This window comes from Panthera leo, chromosome A1, assembly GCF_018350215.1.
Source record: "Panthera leo isolate Ple1 chromosome A1, P.leo_Ple1_pat1.1, whole genome shotgun sequence".
Lineage (NCBI taxonomy): Eukaryota > Metazoa > Chordata > Mammalia > Carnivora > Felidae > Panthera > Panthera leo.
Genome location: NC_056679.1, coordinates 51,134,998 through 51,157,298, shown reverse-complemented (window position 1 = coordinate 51,157,298; position 22,301 = coordinate 51,134,998). Strand labels below are relative to the sequence as shown.

General features: G+C 34.8%; 1 protein-coding gene across 12 annotated transcripts in view; it reads left to right on the top strand.

The window, feature by feature from the left end:
- Positions 1–22,301, top strand: part of MYCBP2 (MYC binding protein 2) — a 283,218-nt gene that overhangs the window by 46,622 nt on the left and 214,295 nt on the right. For all 12 annotated transcript variants that reach the window (XM_042928333.1, XM_042928362.1, XM_042928341.1 and 9 more), the window contains exons 4-10: positions 2,332–2,485; positions 6,550–6,746; positions 15,189–15,431; positions 15,631–15,702; positions 17,088–17,184; positions 21,222–21,295; positions 21,429–21,567. In XM_042928333.1, coding sequence (XP_042784267.1) covers positions 2,332–2,485; positions 6,550–6,746; positions 15,189–15,431; positions 15,631–15,702; positions 17,088–17,184; positions 21,222–21,295; positions 21,429–21,567 — 976 coding nt within the window. The remainder of the gene's footprint in view (positions 1–2,331; positions 2,486–6,549; positions 6,747–15,188; positions 15,432–15,630; positions 15,703–17,087; positions 17,185–21,221; positions 21,296–21,428; positions 21,568–22,301) is intronic.

Sequence of the window (22,301 nt, the reverse complement as noted above, 5' to 3'; positions counted from 1 at the left end):
ACTATATTTGCTGTGCTATATATTTTTTCCTTATACTCTTCCTTCCCAATATTGAGTGGGGAGAAAGTACAGTATGTTCTCAGTGACTGTAAGACAGGATTCAGTGTGTAAAGTATAATTTCAGAGTTCATACGTATGATAAAATGTTCTCAGCCAAACCTCAAAAACAAACACAAACAAACTTATTTCACAACAACTTTTATTCCTCTGCTCAATAATTCAAAGCTAAATATGATTGGAAAACTTGAAGTTGATTTTTATTTTATTGTATTTTGAAAACATATCAATATTCTGGAAACAAATTAATTTTCCCCCTTATTAAAAAATTTTTTTATGAAGTAAGGTGCAGATGAGAATCTATAGTGGTTAACCTAGATAGGTGGGTAGTTTCTCTTTCCTGATCATTTGGCTAACATTTTATGGGCTTACCAAAACCAGCTAGTGCTCTGTTCCTAAGCAGCGTATCTGAGTTGCCTATTTTAATATATTTGTTATTATGCCCTGAACTTACCAGAGAGACAGCTCAGGAACTTGTTCAGTAAGTAGCCTCACTCTTTTTTGGTAAGGTTCAGTACTTTCTCTGTTACCATAGGAATCTTATATAAATAAACCGTAGCTAAAAATGTTATCTGTGAAGAGTCTCCTTTGAACTTTGAAAAGTCATGATTGGTAGCAGTAGAATAAGCATTTTTGAAGACTGAAAGGGTAGAGTAGTTTCCCATTGGCCTCAGAACAGAGCCCTATATTTTGTGCTTAGGAGATCTTTGAGTTCAGATTCATTTCCTGTAAGTGCATAAGCAGATAGAAATCTTGAACAGCATGTTTTTACTTTCTAGTGTGTTTCAGGAAAAGAAACTATATCAACTGGAAAATTTTCACTGCTTAGTGCATTTAATCAATTGAAACTCTATACAGGCCACCTCTGTAATCTTGGCTATAATTAAGTCCACTAGTATTTTAGATAACTTCTCTAAAGACAGTCCTACTAGTTTAACTTCTCAGTCATGTCTGTATTCTTCAGAAACCTTGCAAATGATAATCAGAACTGCAAGTGACTTGCCTGCAACTGATTTGACCATTGTCTGGAAAATCTATTTCTGATTTGCAGTGGTTTTTAGCACACAACGGAGAGTAATTAAATATTTATTATATGCCTATCATGTGCTAGGCACTGGGTTAGCCACAGGACATATTAAGCCAGCTCAGGCATGCTCCTTGTCTATAAGGAGACCACAGGAAAAAGGAAACAAAAAAGGTCAGCTATACTATAATAAATGGTATAACAGAGGTCTCTACTGGATAAGAGTCATGTACAAGGCTCATTTACCCTGTTAGAGAATAAATTCTTAGAGGACAGGGGCTGTTGTGATGTGTATCTTCATATCTCCTATAGTGAGTTGCACAAAATAAGGGTTTAAGAAACATTTATGCTCATCACACTTCTCTGTCAATCTTTAGTTACAGATGTATCTTTTGCTAGATATGGACTGAGTCAGATTTGGTTCTGATCAGGAATGATAAGATAATGAAGGTAAAAATAGCAGTGATCTTTTTGATAGGCAGGTTTTTTGGTGATTAAACCCTATAAGAAGAGGGGACACATCAGTAAACAGTAATATTGTGATTGTACCATTATAGGAATGGCTAAGACGAAACGCTCCTTTTTAAATCTCTGCATTGTATGAGTTATATTGACTTTTTTCCTGCTCATAAGTAACAAGTAACATGACTTTTAACAAAAGAATGCTGATTTGTACTTGAGTCCAAATGAACTTTTAAATTAATAGAGTTTATTTTTTCTGAGTGAATGTAACCTAGTATCTACTTCATTGTTAAAATTTTTATTATATTTTATTATGGCTTCCTTGTGCTATAAATACTTTTAAAATACTGCCATTGTAGGGCGCCTAGGTGGCTCAGTCGGTTGAGCTTCTGACTCTTGATTCTGGCCCAGGTCATCATCCCAGGGTTGCGAGATGAGTGTGGAACCTGCTTATGATTCTGTCTCTCTCCCTCTGTCCCTCTCCCCTGTTTATGTCCTCTCTCTCTCTCAAATAAAATAGTGCCATAATTTTTTAACCCTTTCATGTAACTAGATGGTTTTCTGTATCTTGGAATTAAATGCCATGGGTGGTTGTGTTTTGCTTTTTTATGTGTTTTTTTGTTTTGTTTTGTTTTGTTTTGTTTTAGCCTAGTAAATATTGCAGCATTAATCATTTGCTGTGGCAATAAGCTGTACTGGTGAAACTGCCTGGAAAGTGTTATTAGTTTACCTGTTATAATATATATATGTATATATATATATATTTTTTTTTTTTTCATCTTAAACAGATCATTGAGGTTGGACTTTGTGAAGTTTTTGAATTGATCAAGGAGACGAGATTTTCTCATCCATCCCTGTGTCTGAGGAGTCTACAGGCCCTGCTTAACGTACTTCAGGGTCAGCAGCCGGAAGGCCTCCAGTCAGAGCCCCCAGAGGTCCTAGGTGAGAGCCCTGGGCATTGAATGAAGTCTTTGAATGTAAATAGCTTCTCTTACGAAGCGTGTACAGCAGCCTGTAATGCAGTTGTTTGTTTTTTTTTTTAATGTATTGAAACAGCAAGGGTATAAATTTTAAGGTATTTTGCTATGTTCTACTGGAGTTCCAGTTTTAGAGTTTTAGTTCACACACAGACATTTCTTGATTATTGTGATGATGGGGAAAAAAGCAAAACATAAATCCTTGGAACGCAGAAATAATCCAAGCCTTATAAGTCACTACTAACTTAAATCGTTCTTGTTAAACCTTTGGCCGAAATAGCTAACATTGACTTTCTCTAACTTTATATATTATTCTGGATAGTTAAAAAAGTGGGAAGAAAGTGAACAAATGCTACCAACCCCAAACAGCACAATTACTTTCCAAACAGGGCATTTCTTTTGTATTCATTATAAATAAAAATTAATTTTTGTTATAGATAATGCTTTTGAATTAGTAGCAACTTCCATTAAGTAAATATGTTTGCTTTTTGTAAAGTGTATTTGAATTTTATGAACACATGCCTTTCTTGCTATTGATGCAGGTTGAACACATAAAGAAGTTAGGAGCTCTTGAGGAATAGAAATAGAGATGGAGGCATAAGTTTGAAATTGGCTAATTGATTTTTTCTGATGCTAACCATGGGCCTTGAAAGTCTAGATTTTTCTAAATCTCAAGCATTAGTTCATATCAGAATCATATGGGCCCTACCCGCAGAGTTTCTGATTCAGTAGATTTGGCATGGGGCCCAAGAATTTGCATTTAGAGTAAATTTCTGGGTGATGTTGCCAGTACTGCTCATCTGAGGACCGCACTGCTGGTCTGGACTAGAGTTTGATTTTTTTTTTCTACTTGGCTATTTGGTGTTTATTAGACGCACATGTGAGAACCTAATTACAGATCATACAGGTTTTGTTTTGGTGGTTGTTTGTTTGTTTGGCTGTGGGGGGTGGTGGTGTCACATGGTGATTAGTTTTTGTGTTGGATTTTTTTTTTTTTTTTTTTTTTTTTTGTTTAGTCAGGGAGGAGAGTGCTTGCCATGAAAACAAGCTGAGGATTTAAAAAACACAATACCCTCCCCCACCCCATGTTATTAAACACTACTACTAAATAAAAGCTGTCATATGGTAAGAAGCAGGCACCTTGTTGATTACTGTTATGGTAACACAAGTGATCGTATTACTATTGTGATGCATTACTTGGCATCACAGCATCTTACCAAAGCTTTTTATTTATTTAATTGATTATATTTAAGGATATTTTGCTGTTCTTAGCTCTAGTTTGTCAATTAACAAATAATTGAAATATTTAAAATATCCACTAAAACCTACACATCCTATTTATTACTTTGAACAGCATGCTAGTCATTTCTTTTTCCTAGATCCTCTGCCATTCAGTTATCTTTTATTAGTTGTCATATACCTTGTTTAGTATCTAGTCTATGTATAAATACTCCCTTTCCTTTATGCTTTTCAAAATAGATCTTGTTCTTAATACTGTTTTTGAAATTATAATGTGTGCTTCAGCTTAATCATCTTCTATTAAAACTTTCACCTGATTAATTTGTTTGTTTTTATTTTCTTGTTAACAGTTTCAAATGCTGCTATAATTCTTTGGTTTCTCTTTTATCCTTTCAGTGTTTGCTTCCTATCTCTTCCCTGTTTTGACTTATTTTTATATTGAGGGATTTAACATCACTTTATATTTCTTATTTGAAATGGCTTAATTAGCTCAAAGATGTAATTTGGCTCTTTAAAACTAAATTTCTATTGAAATCTGGCTGTTTTTTCCTTTGATCTAATAGCATAATCACATTAGTATGCTTTGTTTTTCATTTTATCCATGAAAATATATATATATATATCACTCTCACTGTTGGGATAGCTTGATGATTATGATACACCAGGCTTCTTCTCTTAGCAAATGGATTTTGATTTAGAAATTGTCTAGTTAAAAAAAATCATTGTTATATCTATCTTTCTGTTCAATTGAAGGTTGGAATGTATGTTCTTAAGTATTCACTTAAATGTAATAGTATCTCCTGTGTGCTGTACTATGAGCATATAGTTCAGGGGTGATCAGTACAGACATTGTTGCTGTTATTATGGGACTTAGCATCAGACAGTTGGACGCTTGTGTGATTGCAGGTATGGGTAAATAGTATGGGGGAAAGGAGAGGAAGTTCTAGGAGTCTATAACAGGCCTCCTTGAAGATGTGACATTGGAGATTTGAAGGATGAGTAGGAAGGAGTTAACTGAGTTTCTAGGCAAAAAGGACAGCATGCTATAAGTCTGACACAGAAAGGAGAATGACTGAACAAAGATTGGCTAGGATGTGGAGAGTGAAAGGAGGGAGGGCTTTGCCATAGGTGAGGAGGGAGGCAGAGACTAGATCATGTGGAGCTTCATTCATCATGTTAAGGGAGCCTGGGTATTGTTGTAGGAGAAATGGAAAGTCACTCACTATCTCCTCATGCTTAAAAAAATGTTCTTAATTTTATAGCACTTCTGTTTTCTTCCACTTGAATCTAACTTTTTTTGATGGCATAGATTCTTAGTCTTGTTTGCCAAAGTACTACCACAACCTAGAATCTTTTCTCATGCACAGGAAGAATTCAGTGAATATTTGCTGAGTAATTAAAAGATGAAGGGGCAGAAGGATAATGATGGAAGGAAGGATGGACAGACGGAGAAAGGGTAGATGAAAGGATGAGGGAAAAGGATAGTTGGAAGGAAGCACGAAGGGAAGGCTAAATGAAAGAAAGGAAAGACTGAAGGATGTACAGGCACATGAAGAAAAGTAGGGAGAATGGAAAGAAGGAAGAGGAGTAGGGACAAATTAACAAAGGAGCAAATGGATTTTAAATGGAAAACCAGATTTTTGGTTTAAAAATTCTCTTTGGATATAAAAGAACAAAAGTGAAGGTGGGAGCTAATTTTTGAACACTTTTTAGTAGTCTGATTAACAGGTGCTGATAGAGAGCATAGTTTGGGAAGATGGTCATGAGACAGAGCAAGTGGAGGAATTCGGAAGCGAAAGTGACAGGGCTTACTAGGGATGAGATACATGGGAGATGAGGAATGGACAGAGGAAGGCTAGCTCTCTGTGAGTTAACGAATAAACCACAGATGGCTTTTAGTTTTTGGTGAGTTGCAGTACACGAATTCTCTTTTCTCTTTCTTTTGCTCTCTCTTTTCCCTTTCCCTTTCTTCATCTTCCTCAATTTTTCTTTTTCTGATTCTGTTTCTTTCTCCGTCTTGAGTGTTCACTCTTTAAGGATTTTCAAAATCCCTTCCCTTCTGCAGAAGAAATGCCTACAGGTCTGTTGGTTCAGTTCTTGGACAGAGTTGTTCAGGGAATTTTGCATGGAAACTTCTGGTGACCATCAAATGTTCAGGTGTTACTTTACCATCTCTGCCACTAAATGGCTTTATCATTTTGGAAAAATCTCTTTACCTCCCTGTCTCAATTTCATTGTCCATTGAAGGAGGAGGATATCTGTCCTATTGACTTGGAGGTTTTTCTAGGGTATAAAATGAATTACATACTTGTTTATAAATGTGAACTGCTGTTATGTTAGCAGTAAAACAGTTTTATATTAAAAAAAATTATAGCATGTATTTTTTATGTATTCTGTTGTTTTACACAAACAAATTTTCTGGACACTTAACATTTTAAGAAGCTCCAATTCTTCCCAGTGTGAAAGGTTAAATAAGTACAGTGAGTAGTCTATTACTTGAGAGGATATTTCTTGAATGTGTGAATGCCTCAAGATAAATTTCTTTTCAACAACCTGGGATAGATCCATTTATTTACAAAAGTGAAGAGTTGAACTAAGTGTTCTCTGAGGTCCTTTGTATATAAATATTCTAACTTTGGTGGGGGGAAGGGTAACTAAAAAGGAACTAATACAAAGTAAGTGTTCTAGCTGCCTTAAATATTTTTTTTATAATGAGGCAAGTTATAAATAAATACACATTTAATGTTCTGTATGTTGAATGAATATAACTGAGTTCTATTTTATTCACAGAGGCTCTCTTCCAGCTCCTTTTGGAAATCACTGTTCGAAGTACTGGAATGAATGACAGCACAGGACAGTCTCTGACAGCACTTTCCTGTGCTTGTCTCTTTAGTCTGGTGGCTTCTTGGGGAGAAACAGGAAGGACACTTCAGGCCATCTCTGCTATCCTCACCAACAATGGCAGCCATGCTTGCCAAACTATACAGGTATTTCATTTATAGCTGCTTAGAAGGTACAAGATGCCAGGTTGGAATTTCACCTTAATTTCTGTCAGTAGGAATCCTCTGGTTTTGCTCACTCATTATAGTGATTTGATCTATCCAAGGTTGATATGTGAATAATCCACAGTATATAAAGGTAATAAAATGAAATTTGGCAAAAAACTGTTTAACTTTTAAGCTGGGCTTTGTATCAACACTCCAGCCACCTCTTCTTTTGCATTCCCTGTTCTCTGCCCTCCCCCACCTCCCATCTTTCCCTAGTTTTTAAGTATGGAATTTTCAAGTATGCTCAGTGTCCCAATCCCTGCACTGTTCGAGAATCAAATGTAGTTTCTTATGGATTGATTTGTTTCTGAGCTTCTTCAGCTTTGCATATAACATTTTAAGCTTTTAATGTCTGATTGTGGAAGAAACTCTTTATTATTGTTAGTACTGGGAAATAGAATTCTCCTTATGGGCAAACTTGATTTAATTCCTTTGGATTGTTCTAGAAAATTGAGTAAGAAGTTACAGTTTTAGGTCTCTGTTATGTGCTCTTCACTGGCCCCTTGGACAACATCCAGAACAGATGGAAGGACTGCTTCAATCCTGTTATTAGCAGACCAAGATAGCAAAAAGGGTATATGGGTCATTTTCTTGAACTTAATTCAGCAATGTTGAACTCTCCTTGTCAAACATGAGCAATCCCCTTATTCTAGATTTCTATTCTAGATTCTATTCTAGATTTTCCTCTTTCTGCCCTGCCTGAAATCTTCTTTTCCCTTTTTATGATCCTTAATATTTTGAATTTCCTATAATGCAGTGTTTTTCAGAACTGTGTTCTGCAGTGGTACTTTGAGGTTTGGCAAAATTTCAATTTAAACACATGCTTAAAATACACAAATAATGCTTAATTTTAATGAAATAACACATTTACATATCATATACCAAATTTTAAAAATATAGTGACCATAAAAACATGAGCTTATTAGACACTGTGTGATTTTTTCTTGTGTAGACTCCTTTCAGAGGATATGAGGTGAGATCTAAATGATGAGTTGAAAGTAGCCAGTCCAAAGGGAGGAAGTGTTACCGCTGGGGATGTGGAGGGAGAAATTTTCTTGGTATCCACATGCTAATGCATGGAGATTAAGATTAAGAGTAGAATACTGAAGTCTGAAAGAAGTTTAGTATAGTTCTAGTATAGAGAGCTTTCAGCTAACAGAGACAGGAATTACATGTTTATCTGTCTGATTGCAATATGCTTAAGCACTAGGCTGTGCACAATTACTAGATCCCCTGAATCAATAGCTGAGGTTCCCTGGACCTGCCCTGTCACTACATTCCCATCACCAGCCCAAACACCATGTTAAAGCCTATTATCTTAACATTATCTTTTTTTAAGTTTATTTATTTTTGAGAGAGAGAGAGAGAGAGAGAGAGAGACAGAACAAGCCGGGTAGGGCAGAGAGAGGGAAATACGGAATCTGAAGCAGGCTGCAGGCTCTGAGCTGTCAGCTCAGAGCCTGCAGCGGGGATTGAACCCACAAGCCATGAGATCATGACCTGAGCCAGAGTTGGACGTTTCACCCACTGAGCCACCCAGGCACCCCTATCTTATACGGTGTTCTTCATGACTTGGCCTCATTCCACCTACTAACTTCAGTTCACAAAATTCTCTTGGCCAGGCTATGGGTGGAGGTAGAAAACTCTTCCCGGAGAATGTATAACTCTAACATCTCAAATTGTTTTGGGATTCAAATGCATATTAGCTGTCTTTTTCCAAAGATATTAAGCTGAGATTTTAAAGTAGGGTAGGGATGATAGTACCATGAACCTACCATATTGAAGGAGACTTAAAATCTTTTTTTGGAGGAATGAATTCGAGGCTTTAAAGGCACATCTGAGCTTACAAACAAAAACAACATAGAAAAAAAAGGCACCGTTATTGAGAGTTAGTAGAAACAAATATGGCAGAATCAGTCCTGCCTAGTCTATATATATTGAAATTATTTGATATAGAACATAAAACATGTGTGTGTGTATGTATAATGTTTAAATTAATAAAAGAAGGTATCACAAGTACAATTAAGGAATAAGAATGTAAATGTAAAAAGTAATCATATCAGAAAATGAACCAAATTCAACTCCCGGAAATAAAAAAACCAAATAACTACAATCTGAAATTTAAAGGCTGAGTTAACCATTGGATATAAAAAGGGAAAAAAAATTATTCAGAATGCAACACAGAGAGACAGAGAAAATATGGAAGACACAATAGGAAACATGAATAGAGAATGACAAAACATAATGTATCAATACAATTTGAGTTCCACAAGGGCAATAATGCATTATGGAGAGGCAGTAGTTGAAATAATGGGCAAAATTTTCCAAAATTGGTAAATGACATGGAATCCTCAGATTAAGGAAGTCTAGTTTATCAGAATAAATTCCCTAGGCCTTGCCACAGTGTTGGTGAGAGAAAATCAAACAGAGAAAAAAACAGTGTATCTGAGACTTTTTATTATAGCACTGGGTTATCTTAAAACTTTAGTACCATTTTAGAAAGCATGAAAGAAATAGAGTTATGTTGAAGAAACATGTTAAGTTTTTGCTCCTTCCCTAGTTTCAACTTAGGTTATAATAAAGGAATTTTTTTTAATATAAACTTTTAAGAATGGGACACATTTTTGGTAGAGAGAAGTTGGAGAAAGCTTGAATTTAAGTTCCTTAAGAGGCAAATGCCCATAGAAAGTAAGTTGATTTTCATTTAAAACTCCAGATAAGATTTGGAGTTGGATGTAATAGGTACTTGGAAAGTGGTGGTCAGGGCAAGAGCTAAAAATTGATTGGAAATCTGTATTATGAAAGGTAGAGAAACCCAGGGCCCTTGCTTTGCCCTTCCCAGCCAAGCAACTGTCCTTCTGTCATACACCAAAGAGATACGTTTACTGTCTGAAGAAATTGAGTCGGAGAAGCCAGGGGATAGCAGACACAGTTGCAAGTGGAATTAGGAACTAGGCTGAAAATGGAGATTAAGTGAAAGTGTTTGTATTAATGATGAAATTTCCTTATCCTCACTGAGTTTCCAGAACACTGGCCATGAGGTGACTTACAGCTTCTAGGAAAAAGACTGGCAGATTCTTCTTTGGAGAAGGAATGAGAAAAGACCCACAGATGCAGATATTTGAGGGGTCCTCCAATACCCTGTCCATTCACACCGAGCTTCCTACCAGATTTTTAGTAGTTTACTCTTAAAAATAAGTGTATAACCAGATTATTTGGTTTTTGGATGTTGAGTTTGGTAAGTTCTTTATAGATTTTAGATATTAACCCCTTATCCAATATGTCATTTGCAAATATCTTCTCCCATTCTGGAGGTTGCCTTTTAGTTTTGTCGATTGTTTCCTTTGCTGTGCAGAAGCTTTTTATCTTGATGAAATCCCAATAGTTCATGTTTGCTTTTGTTTCCCTTGATGGAGATGTGTCTAGTAGGAAGTTGCTATGGTTGAGGTCAAAGAGATTGCTGTCTGTGTTTTTCTCTAGGAGTTTGATGGCCTTCTGTCTCACATTTAGGTCTTTCATCCATTTTTAACTTATTTTTGTGTATGGTGTAAGAAAGTCCAGTTTCATTCTTCTGCATGTTGCTGTCCAGTTTTCCCAACACCACTTGTTGAAGAGATTGTCTTTATTCCATTGGATATTCTTTCCTGCTTTGTTGAATATTACTTGACCATATAGCTGTGGGTCCATTTCTGGGTTTTCTATTCTGTTCTGTGTCTGTTTTTGTGCTATACCATACTGTCTTGATGACTACAGCTTTGTAATATAGCTTGAAGTCCAGAATTGTGATGCCTCCAGCTTTACTTTCCTTTTTCAAGATTGCTTTGGCTATTTGGAGACTTTTGTGGTTCCATATAAATTTTAGGATTATTTGTTCAAGCTCCATGAAGAATGCTGGTAGTATTTTAATAGGGATTACAGTAAATGTGTAGATTGCCTTGGGTAATATAGACATTTTAACAATATTTGCTGTTCTAATCCATAAGCATGGAATGTTTTTCCATTTCTATGTGTCATCTTCAATTTCTTTCATAAGTGTTTTGTAGTTTTCAGAATACAGATCTTTTACCTCTTTGGTTAGGTTATTCCTAGGTATCTTACGGTTTTTGGTGCAATTATAAATGAGATCGATTTCCTTGATTTTTCTTTCTGCTGCTTCATTATTGGTATATAGAAATGCAACAGGTTTCTGTACATTGATTTTGTATTCTGTGACTTTGCTGAATTCATATATCTGTCTAGCAATTTTTTGGTGGAGTCTTCCAGATTTTCTACATAGAGTATCATGTCATCTGCGAATAGTGAAAGTTTGACTTCTTCCTTGCCGATTTGGATGACTTTTGTTTCTTTTTGTTGTCTGATTGCTAAAGCTAGGACTTCTAGTACAATGTTATATAACAATGGTGAGAGTGGGCATCCCTGTCTTATTCCTGACCTTAGAGGAAAAGCTTTCAGTTTTCCCCCTTTGAGGGTGATATTAGCTGTGGGTCTTTCATATATGGCCTTTATGATGTTGAGGTATGTTCCTTCTATCCCTACTTTGTTTTTATCAGGAATGGATGCTGTATTTTGTCAAACTTAAACTTTTAGCTTGTGGGATTTGATTTGCTAGTATCTTGTTGAGAATTTTTGTATCCATGTTCATCAGGGATATTGGCTTGTAATTCTCCTTTTTAGTGGGGTCTTCGTATGGCTTTGGAATTGAGGCAATGCTGACTTCATAGAATGAATTTGCACCCAAAAAACACATAATCCAGTTCAGAAATGGGCAAAAAACATGAATAGACATTTTTCCAAAGAAGACATACAATTGGCTAACAGAGACATGAAAAGATGCTCAATATCATTCATCGTTAGGGAAATACAAATCAAAACTACAGTGAGTTACCACCTGACACCTGTCAGAATGGCTAAAATTAACCACAGAGGAAACAACAGGTTTTGGTGAGGATGTGGAGAAAGGGGAACCCTCTTGAACTGTTGGTAGGGATGCAAACTGGTGCAGCCACTATGGAAGACAGTATGGAGGTTCCTCAAAAAGTTAAAAATAGAACTACCCTGCAATCTAGCAAATGCACTGCTGGGTATTTATCCAAAGGATACAAAAATACTGATTCAGAGGGGCACATGCACCCCAATGTTTATAGTAGTGTTATCTACAATAACCTAATTATGGAAAGAGCCCAAATGTCCATCAATTGATGAATGGATAAAGAAGATACGGTATATATGTACAATGGAATATTAGTCAGCCATCAAGAAGAATAAAATATTGGGGCACCTGGGTGGCTCAATCAGTTGAGCGCCGACTTTCAGTTTTCAACTCAAGTCATGATCTCATAGTTTCTTGAGTTTGAGCCCTACACTGGGCTCTGTGCTGATGGTGTGAAGCCTGCTTGGCATTCTTTCTCCCTCTCTTTCTGCCCCTCCCCAGCTCATCCTGTCTCTGTCTCTCACAAAATAAATAAATAAAAACTTAAAAAAAGAAAAAGAATGAAATCTTGCTATTTGCAATGACATGGATGGAGCTAGAGTGTATTATGCTAAGTGAAAAAAGTCAGAAAGACAAATACCATATGATTTCACTCACCTGTGGAATTTTCAGAAACAAAACAGATGAACATAGGGAAAGATGAACATAGGAAAGAAAAAAGAGAGAGAGGGAGGCAAACGATAAAATAAACTCTTAACTGTAGAGAACAAACTGAGGGTTGATGGAGGGAGGTGGGTGGGAGATGGGCTAAATGGGTGATTGGTATTAAGGAGGGCACTTGTGATGAGGACTGGGTGTTATATGCAAGTGATCATTCGCTAAATTCTACTCCTAAAACTAATATTACACTGTATGTTAGCTAACTAAAATTGAAATAAAAGCTTAAAATATTAAAAAAAATAACAAAAAAATAAAATACAACAAAAAAAGCATACAACCAAGTATCACTAGGCTAACATGAAAAACAGAGATTCCCTAAATCGATAATGATAATGATAATAAAAGAAACTTTGAATAAAAAGAATATAGAGACAGAAGAAACTCTAAGAAGACTGTAATTAATATTTTGATGAAGGATAAGAGAATATTGTTTACATTAAACATCAGTATTCTGTTTTTTAAGCTCATAGAACAAGAAAAATTTTTATAAGTTAAGATAACAGCAATAAAATCAGTAGAAGGGTTAGAAGATCAGGTTGAAGCAGTCTCCAGAAAATAGAAAAAAGAGAAAGAAAATAGGTGACATAAAATAAAATTGGATCTAACCAGGAAATACAATCCCTCACAGGTATTCAAACAGAGAAGAGGAAATAAATTACTCAAGAAATCTTACAAGGAAAATTCATGTGCCTCAAAGATATACGTCTTCAGATTGACAGAACACACACTGAGTGCCCAACATTCATTATGAAAAAAGAATCAAACTAGGATACAACTTTGTAAATCAGAACACTGTTAATTAACAGACTGTAAAGTTTCCAGAGAGCAAAGACAGATTATGAACAAATATCAAACAGAATGGCATTAGACTGGTTCAAAGCAGCACTGGCATAGAAAATAACAGTGCCTTCAAAGTTCTCAGAGAAAATGATGTTCACCATACCTAGTTCAACTAGCAGTCATGTTTGAGGGACGATGAAGATGGCTTTTGAACATGCATGATATTGAACAATTTTAACTTCCACGCCTGCCTCTTCTTTAGTTTAGACCAGAACAAGGTTTTATGAGGGGTGTTGCCAAGCAGAAGAAGTAGAAATGATGTTTGACTTTCTTGAAAGGTGTATGGGGAACCCTTAAGGGAATGTGTAGAGAAAACTTAGCAAATGCAAAAATAGGGCCATTGTTGACTTAATGAAAAAAAAAATTACACAAGGAAGGAAATGTAATATACAATTTGGCTCATGAGCCATGATTACACAATCATAATAAGTGACCTTTGAATACTAATTTAACCAGAAATTATTATATATAGCTCAATTTTGAGGATTTGGAGAGGGAGGGGAGCATCATTGTTCATAATAGACACCAACAGAAAGTATCTGAAACAAACAAAAATATTAACAGTGGAAGCTTTGGCATATTATATAGTAATATGGATATCAATTCTAGATAAAATAGCCATAAGTTTAATATAGCTACTTCTAGCGAAAGAATTTGTAGTATTCAACTATGTATATATTATATACATAAACCTATTATATATATAAGTATATATAGTATAAATTACATATCTTGGCTGAGTGAGAGGCCTTAGAACTGGAAGAAGAGGAGACTGTATCTATGAACAGCGGGTCACTTATTCCTATGAAAGCTCTACCCTCTACAAAGTGCTGTCCAATGGAAATATAATGTAGTCTATGTATGTAATTAAAATCTTTTTATTAGCCACATTAAAAAGGTAAAAAGAAATAGGTGTGGTTAAATGTGTATGTATGAATGATGTATTTCACTCAACTCAGTATATCTAAAAAATAATTTCAACATGTAATCAATATAATATTAAGATTCTGTACTCTTGTTTTTATGCTAAGTCTTCAAAATCCAGTGGGTATTTTGTATATAAAGCACTAACCACATTTCAGGAGCTCAGTAGTCAGTCACATGTGGCTAATGGCTGCTATATTGGACAGTGCGGCTTGGCTGTATTGTTGGATGTGGTAAAAGAGGGACAAAAGGTGAGGAACAGAATTTCCTCTGCTGGCAGAGTGCTGGTCCCATGCTGGTGACTGTTGAGGACTCATTTAATGTGACAGGTATTTATAGCAGGTCTTTGATGAATATTGGATAAATGAGTCCTGAGTGAATACACAATTAACAAATGAGTTTTCATATTATGGAATATTGTTGATGTTGATGGGTATTAGTCATAATGGAGAAGCAAAGTGGAAGAGAAACATTGGAAATTTTGTTTCATCTGTAGAAGCCACACCATTCTCTTATGCTTAAATTTGTGCTTCGTATCATGAAGCATATTAGTAATTATGCATAACATATAAAAGATATTTTGGCTTATGTGTATTCTAATACGGTATAATTTTATTTATATCCAGTATTCATACTTTTTACTAATCTAGTATGTTTCCGTCCACAGAACTTGAAATCATAGGCAGTACTGGTTATTGAGTGTTTTGGAGAAAGATGCAGTATTTCAGTGTTTTGAGCCAAACTGTCAGTTAATAATCTTTGGATTTGACATTTTTATTTTGGGCTGCTTGAAATTTGCTTCTTACAATAAACTTCTAGTTAGTACTTTTTACTGATGTGCCAAACCATGATAATTCTGAGCAATTTATTTTCTCATAAATGATGACACATTACTGAAGTATCTTTATTTTGTCTGTGTTTGGGACATTTAAACATGCTTTTTTATTTGTTTCTTGTCTTTTAAATAGGTGCCAATGATACTAAATTCACTACAGAGAAGTGTACAGGCAGTGTTGGTGGGAAAAATTCAAATTCAGGACTGGTTTAGCAATGGCATTAAGAAAGCAGCTTTAATGCACAAGTGGCCATTAAAGGAAATATCCGTTGATGAAGATGATCAGTGTCTACTTCAGAATGATGGATTTTTTCTTTATCTGTTATGCAAGGATGGATTATACAAAATAGGCTCTGGATACAGTGGAACAGTTAGGGTAATGTGATTCCTTACAGTTCTTAATTCTAGCAGAAGTTATCCCTAATTGTGTTTTGTTTTCAGCTTCATTTTTACAGTACTATTTAATTTTGATGTAATCATAATGGAAACGCAAGTATAAAATGTCATCCGTTTATGTTATTTTTCATTGATTATTAATTATGCAACTGTTGATGGGCTTTTTTGTTACTTTGCAGGGCCATATATATAATTCTACATCTCGCATCAGAAACAGAAAAGAAAAAAAGTCTTGGTTAGGGTATGCTCAGGTAGGAGAATATCCACAATAAACCACACTTTTCTTTCTTATAGAGCATGTGGCTTGTACTTGTTCGATCAATAAATAATGTGACTTCTGTTTAAATAGATATGGTATATTTTTACTAATATGGCTAATAACAATGATACAGTGTAGTATAGAGAACATTGGCTTAGAATTCATGAGAGGTTTACTTTTAGTTCTGACCGTGATCTTTACTAGCTGTGTGACTTTGGACAACTCAGTTAACTTATTTGATCCCCTGTTATTTAGCCAAATTTTGTGAATCTCTAGATAAGAATGGAGACCACCATTACCATTAGTAAATATGAATTGGGAATGTGTCCATGACGTGAGTCCAAATTAGAATTTCTTGCCACAAGACCCTCCACTTTAAGCCTAGATCAGTACCTTCCAGGAAACAGTGCGTGGTCTGCCCAGGGGATAGTTACCTGTATGGAGGATCATGCAAAGTATTCCCAAAGAGAAAAGTGGTAGGCCCATGTTGCTTTCTTAATGCTGTGATCTCATCACCTGACTAATGTGGCCAAATGGGTGTCAGCAATCAGACACACTACTACACTCTTCACCTCCCATGAAGAGAAGCGAATGAAGGATGGAAAAGGGCCAGAAGTGTTTATTTCCATAGTCTCCCTTCCTGAGAGGTAAAATACAAGCTCCCTTGTGGAAGGATGTTGAATAAATATGTCCCCGCATACCTGTCTTGCTCAGCTCAGTGCTTGTTGTCATCATCAGATTATAAGATATATTTGAAAGGATTTTGAAAATTAAATAAATTGTTATATGAAAAATAATTGTGCTAGATCAACTATTGGGGAGATTTTGAAATTAAATTTTAAATGTCAAATTAATTTCTCAGCGATTGTCTTTTAAAACTTAACATGGTTCAAAACATCAAATTGTTATTTGTCACTATAGTATGTTATAAGGAATAAGGACATGGAAGTATGTCCAGTGACATATCATTCCATCTCAAACCACTACTCTATTCATTTCTTAATATTAACCTAAATATTTCAGCTATATTTCCTTAAAATATTTCTTAAAGTAACAGTAGTCATTTCTATTATTTACTTGGCAAATGATAAAATAATTTTGAGCAAGATGTCTGTACTGGCCTGTGTGGTGTATCTCATATATGTATCTGAGAATGTAATAGGTTAAATTGATACTCAGTGGTATACAATTCCTCCTCTTATTAAAGCACACCTCAGAGACTTGTATTTTTAATATTTAATCTGTTGTAGACACGAAATTTGACATATTATCATACCTCAGAAAACTATACAGACCTGTATGACTATTGTTTCTGCTAAACAGCTAATGAAAAGATATTTGTACACATAACACAGCAAAATATTTTGTTGTTTACAGGGTTATTTATTGTATAGAGATGTGAATAACCACAGCATGACAGCCATAAGAATAAGCCCTGAAACACTGGAACAGGATGGTACTGTGATATTACCAGGTATGTTATTCAACTAGTCATTTGTTTTCTTTACAGGTAAATTTTAAGAGATGTGCATGTTGGGCCTTTGGACCTATAAACAATGATTAGCAAGGGATAGTACTTGCTTATAAATAGGTTGAGAAAAATCTTGACATACAAAAATGTTATAGTGTGTATAAAGTTAATGCATATGAGGAAAACAGACATCAGAAATATAGCATAAATCATTTTAGTGTTTGTTTTCAAATCACTGCCCATCTGCAGCCTGGTCCTTCACCCTCACCACCAAGACTAATTCAGCTGCTGAATAAGGGGGTGAGGTTTCTTTGTTGCTCCTAATAAAACCATGACTCTGGCTCTTATAAAACTTGGTATGAAGAACTCTCTGTTAATTTTTATTTTTACTTTAATAGCAGTACACTTTGGGTTTTCCTCTTCATATGAAAGGGTTTTCAGAGACAGATTTTAGAATGGATCAGGAATTTTTTTAAATTCCATCATTTATACTTTTTAGTAATACTCTGGTAAGGCACATTGGACACATTTCATTTTGCTTTAATTTTGAAGTTGCACATATGCATTTGTCTCTTAAATCACTGTACTTTCTAAATTCTGGGGCAGTGGATCTTAAATTTTGTAGAACACTGGGCAAATGCATGATATCCATTTTAAAATCTTTGAATTTGCATATGCCTTTAATGCATAGTGAGGAAGTTTGTTTATATTAAAATCTTAAATGTTTAATGTGTCTATCAGTAATTTCATGAAGAGCAGCAATACTACTTTTAGGCACTTGACCATCTGAAAATGATCGAGAACTACTTCTGAAGAATACATTGGGAAGGATAATTGCTCCCAAGCTGCTTGTTAATTTTTTAAAGGTTCCTTCAACTTCATCAAACATTTATTCAGATGTTCAGATGTTGCTATGCATATATATATATATATATATATATATATATATATATATATATATACACACACACACACACACATATATACACACACACACACACACACACATATATATATATATATATATATATATATATCCAAATTAGTGTACATGACACCATGTTAAGGTAAATGCCACATTTCATGTGTGTTTCAACAAATAAAGTACTTTGGAAAACATAACTTATTAGAGCTATTTTATAAATCACTGTTTACAGATATATCTACAGGTTTTTTTAAATCACTGCAAGTCCTGGGCCATGCCTCTGGTGATGATGATGATGATAATAATTTTAAAATGATTACATGTACCCCCTTATATATACATATATTAAAAATAATAATATTTATTGTATAAGTATATATAAGGAAAAAATAAAAACTAATTGTAACCCCAATTCTCATGTATAAACACTATCAGCATATTGGTAAATATCCTATCTTTTTCCTATGTTTAGATGGACATTGTTGTGGAAAAAAAAAAAAAAAAAAAAGAAGAGATCATATGCTACCTAATCCTTTTTTTGGACCTATCCCTTTCACTTAATATTCTGCATATAGTTCCAATATCATTTTAATGTTACAAAATACATTCAAATGGAAGTGCCTCCTAGTTTTTTACCATATAAGTTATACTGTAATGAGCATCCCTGTTGCTCTTTGTGTGTGTCATTTTAGGATAATGTCTTGGAAGAAAAATTTTAAACACTCACCCCCACCATGCACACACCAACAGGTAGATACTAATATAAAAGATTTGCTTCTGAGAAACCCTGATCAATTAACAGAGATTGTGACTGAGAAGATTATTTGAAAATGGCTTATGTATAGCTGTTTTATTTATGATGAAAATATGATAAGAATTGACTTGTTAATGTTTTTGTTCAGTTTAAATCCCTCTACATCATTTAACATATGAAATACAACTTTTAACAGTACAAGTGTGGCTTTCTTTGTTTCATGAATACATGCCATATTCAAGGTGAAGAATGAACCAAACTTTGGGAGGACAGTCCCGTGTTGTATGTCTTCCCAACTGGCAGATGTTGCTTGATATTTTCCTGAAGATGCTGTCTTATAACATTACATGCTGGATAAAGAAAGGATAAAGAGAAAATCTTTTTGAAATCATGCAGCAGGAAGACTTGCGCTCAAGCCCGAAGATACCCGGAAGATACCCATCATCATTTTTCCATTTCTTTGACCTGGTCTGCAATTTCTTCAATAGCACTCTTTTTTTTTTTTTTTCCCGTTTTCCCCCTAACTAGGGGCAACTCTATAGTTTTCACATCAAGAAGCACAAGTAAATTGTCAGGTTTATAGATGGTAATGAATACCATATTTAAAATTGACATAAATCTGGTAATTCCTTGAGCTTCATGTTTCAACTTGTCTTATAGTTTAGCTTGTAAATAAGTTATTTTCAACCTAGCATTGATGAACTTAGAACATACTTTTTTCTGTTAATAATCATTTTAGCCTTTATATGTTGACATATCTTTTATATTGTATCCTATGTCATTTACTCTCCATGTCTGGTGACAGATTGCCTCAGATCATGAGAATTTTTGCTACTCTTCTTGCGCCACTTCACTCCTCACCCCTGCATTTATCTGAAATTATAATGAGTTTTTCTTCTTTGCTTTTTAGTTTAAAATCTTACTGCTTAGAGCTTGGGAAGCATCTTTCTTGCGCCTCTTTGTATTCTGTACAGTGGACTAGGAACTCTTTCTTTCGATTTCTCCTCTCTTTGATTACCAAGTCTCTTGGGCTACCAGTGGGCCTTGTCTCCCAGTTTCTATTTCCAGTTTGTGATCACTGAATTCTCTATTTGGTAAGGGTCTGCCTGTGTTTTGCATATTTATAATAAGGAAGTATGCTAGTATGAAGCTCCTGGGCAAAGATATGGAGTAATCCAGCTTATTTGGGTGGGCTCCATTACTGCATTCCAAAACCAGAATTTTACGTTTTGTTGATTCAGGTGCAAATAGAAATGAAATATTATTTTGGTATTGTAATTAATGGAGAGATTCATCCTAGTTCTCTGCAGTTATTTTGAGAAGTGTGTGTGCTTTTATACTTGCTTGCTGAACATTTGTTTTTCCAAAAGGATACAGTTTATATTTAGATGTTGATTTTGCTTGTAGTTTCATGTTGTTCAGTAGCAATCACTAACACATGTTCCAGTGGTCCTTCTGTAATACTGGTATCCCTTGTTACAATGGCATTTGTGCATTATTTTGATCAAAGTAGATAGTGCACTGTTCCACAGAGATACATATCGTATTGATAAAACACAATAATTCCAGCCAAAATATATGAGTGCTTTCAGACAAAAGAAATACATAAACCTAAGTGTGTTTGTTGTACAAAGCAGATGAACATTTAAAATGTGTAGCATGCTGTGGGCACCTGGCTGGCTCAGTCAGTACAACATGTGACTCCTGATCTTCGGGTCGTGACGTGAGTTCAAGCTCCAGTTGGGCATTGAGCTTACTTTAAACACACGCGCGCGTGCGTGCACACACACACACACACACACACACAAATGTATACATAGCATGCTAAATGTTGAAAATGCTGGGAATAACCATTAAACTTCTAAGTGGAAATGGTATAACCAGTTCTGTTTGATAAAGCAAGGGATATCTGTAGCTGGATGCCATAGACCTCAAATGCAGAAGCTTTAGGTCTATCTGTATTTTTCTGTGACACTAATGACTGTGATGTATGTCTGAAGGTAGAGTGTTGCCTACATTGCATGTATTGAAATGATTATAACCAACATTATAGTTTGTTCATCATGGTGCATGTTTATTATCAGACTACATCTAATACTAATTCATTTTGAAATTAGGTGGGCTTTCAGGTCCTTGATTATGGAAGATTTATAAATGTAAGCACAAAATGTAATAATAGTTGAATTACTTAGTTTCTGCTAATTTGTAATTCTTTATTAAAAAAGCACAGTATCCCTTTAAGTTTAAGTTTATCCTTATTGCCTGGAGAACTCTCATTCTGACTTCAACAGAGGAGTAAAGTCATTTTGTGAGCTATTTATTTATATTGTAATATAATTACTTTTTCCTCTTCTTGTACAGATTGCCATACTGAAGGTCAAAATATTTTATTCACTGATGGAGAATATATTAATCAGATCGCTGCCTCAAGAGATGTAAGTACTCTGAATCATGAATAGCTGGTGTAAATGGAATCCCTTTCTCATAAATTATTTGTTATTAATTAGTATAAAGCCTTGGAAGACCAGTTTATGCAACATAATACTCTGAGTGTTTTCTTTCTTTTAGGATGGCTTTGTTGTCAGAATTTTTGCCACAAGCACTGAACCTGTGCTACAACAAGAATTACAACTTAAACTGGCCAGAAAATGTTTACATGCCTGTGGAATCTCACTATTTGATCTGGAAAAGGACTTGCATATTATAAGTAAGATAGTCAAATAAGCCTTTCTCCCATATTTAAGTTTTCAGATTCTTTATTCTTTTGAAAACTAGTACAGTGTTTTAAGCATTGTGTGTTATGTTTTGGCAGTTACTTTGCTGTTACTATAAAGCAACTTATGAATTAGTATGCATAAGTAACTAGGAAATATGGCCTTTAAACAGAGTGTGTTATATGAACACCATTTGAAGAAAGTGACTAATGATTTTCCGTTTTCATTTTAAATAGAGCAAATGAAAATAAACTTACATTTGATAAGAATTATAGGCAGCACTTAGGGACATCCTTAATTTATATGTTTTATCTTTGTTCAATTATTTAAAATTTTGAAAACTTGCGCTGTAAATATTACTACATTAATATACATAGTTCCCTCATTAAAACCTTTGATTGTTAGTTTGAACAGATTTTTAGGACAGCCAGTAGATCCCGTAGATTGTGACAATGGTAATTGGCCTAAAACACTGATTAATAATCTTTCATCTGGATGCAGAAATAGGGACAGCCACAGAATATTTCTGTCTTAGTATACATCCTCCTGCAGTGTCCTAGTAGTAATTAGGATCCTGTTTCCCAGGAGGCTCTCAATTTTGGTTTGCCGTGCTGTTCCAGGTTTAATAGTGCCATTTCTAACGTGCAGGATTCTTTGCAAGACCCACCTTTTTGACTATTATCTCATTAAGTTTAATAAACTTGACATGAGTGATATGCTTTGCCTA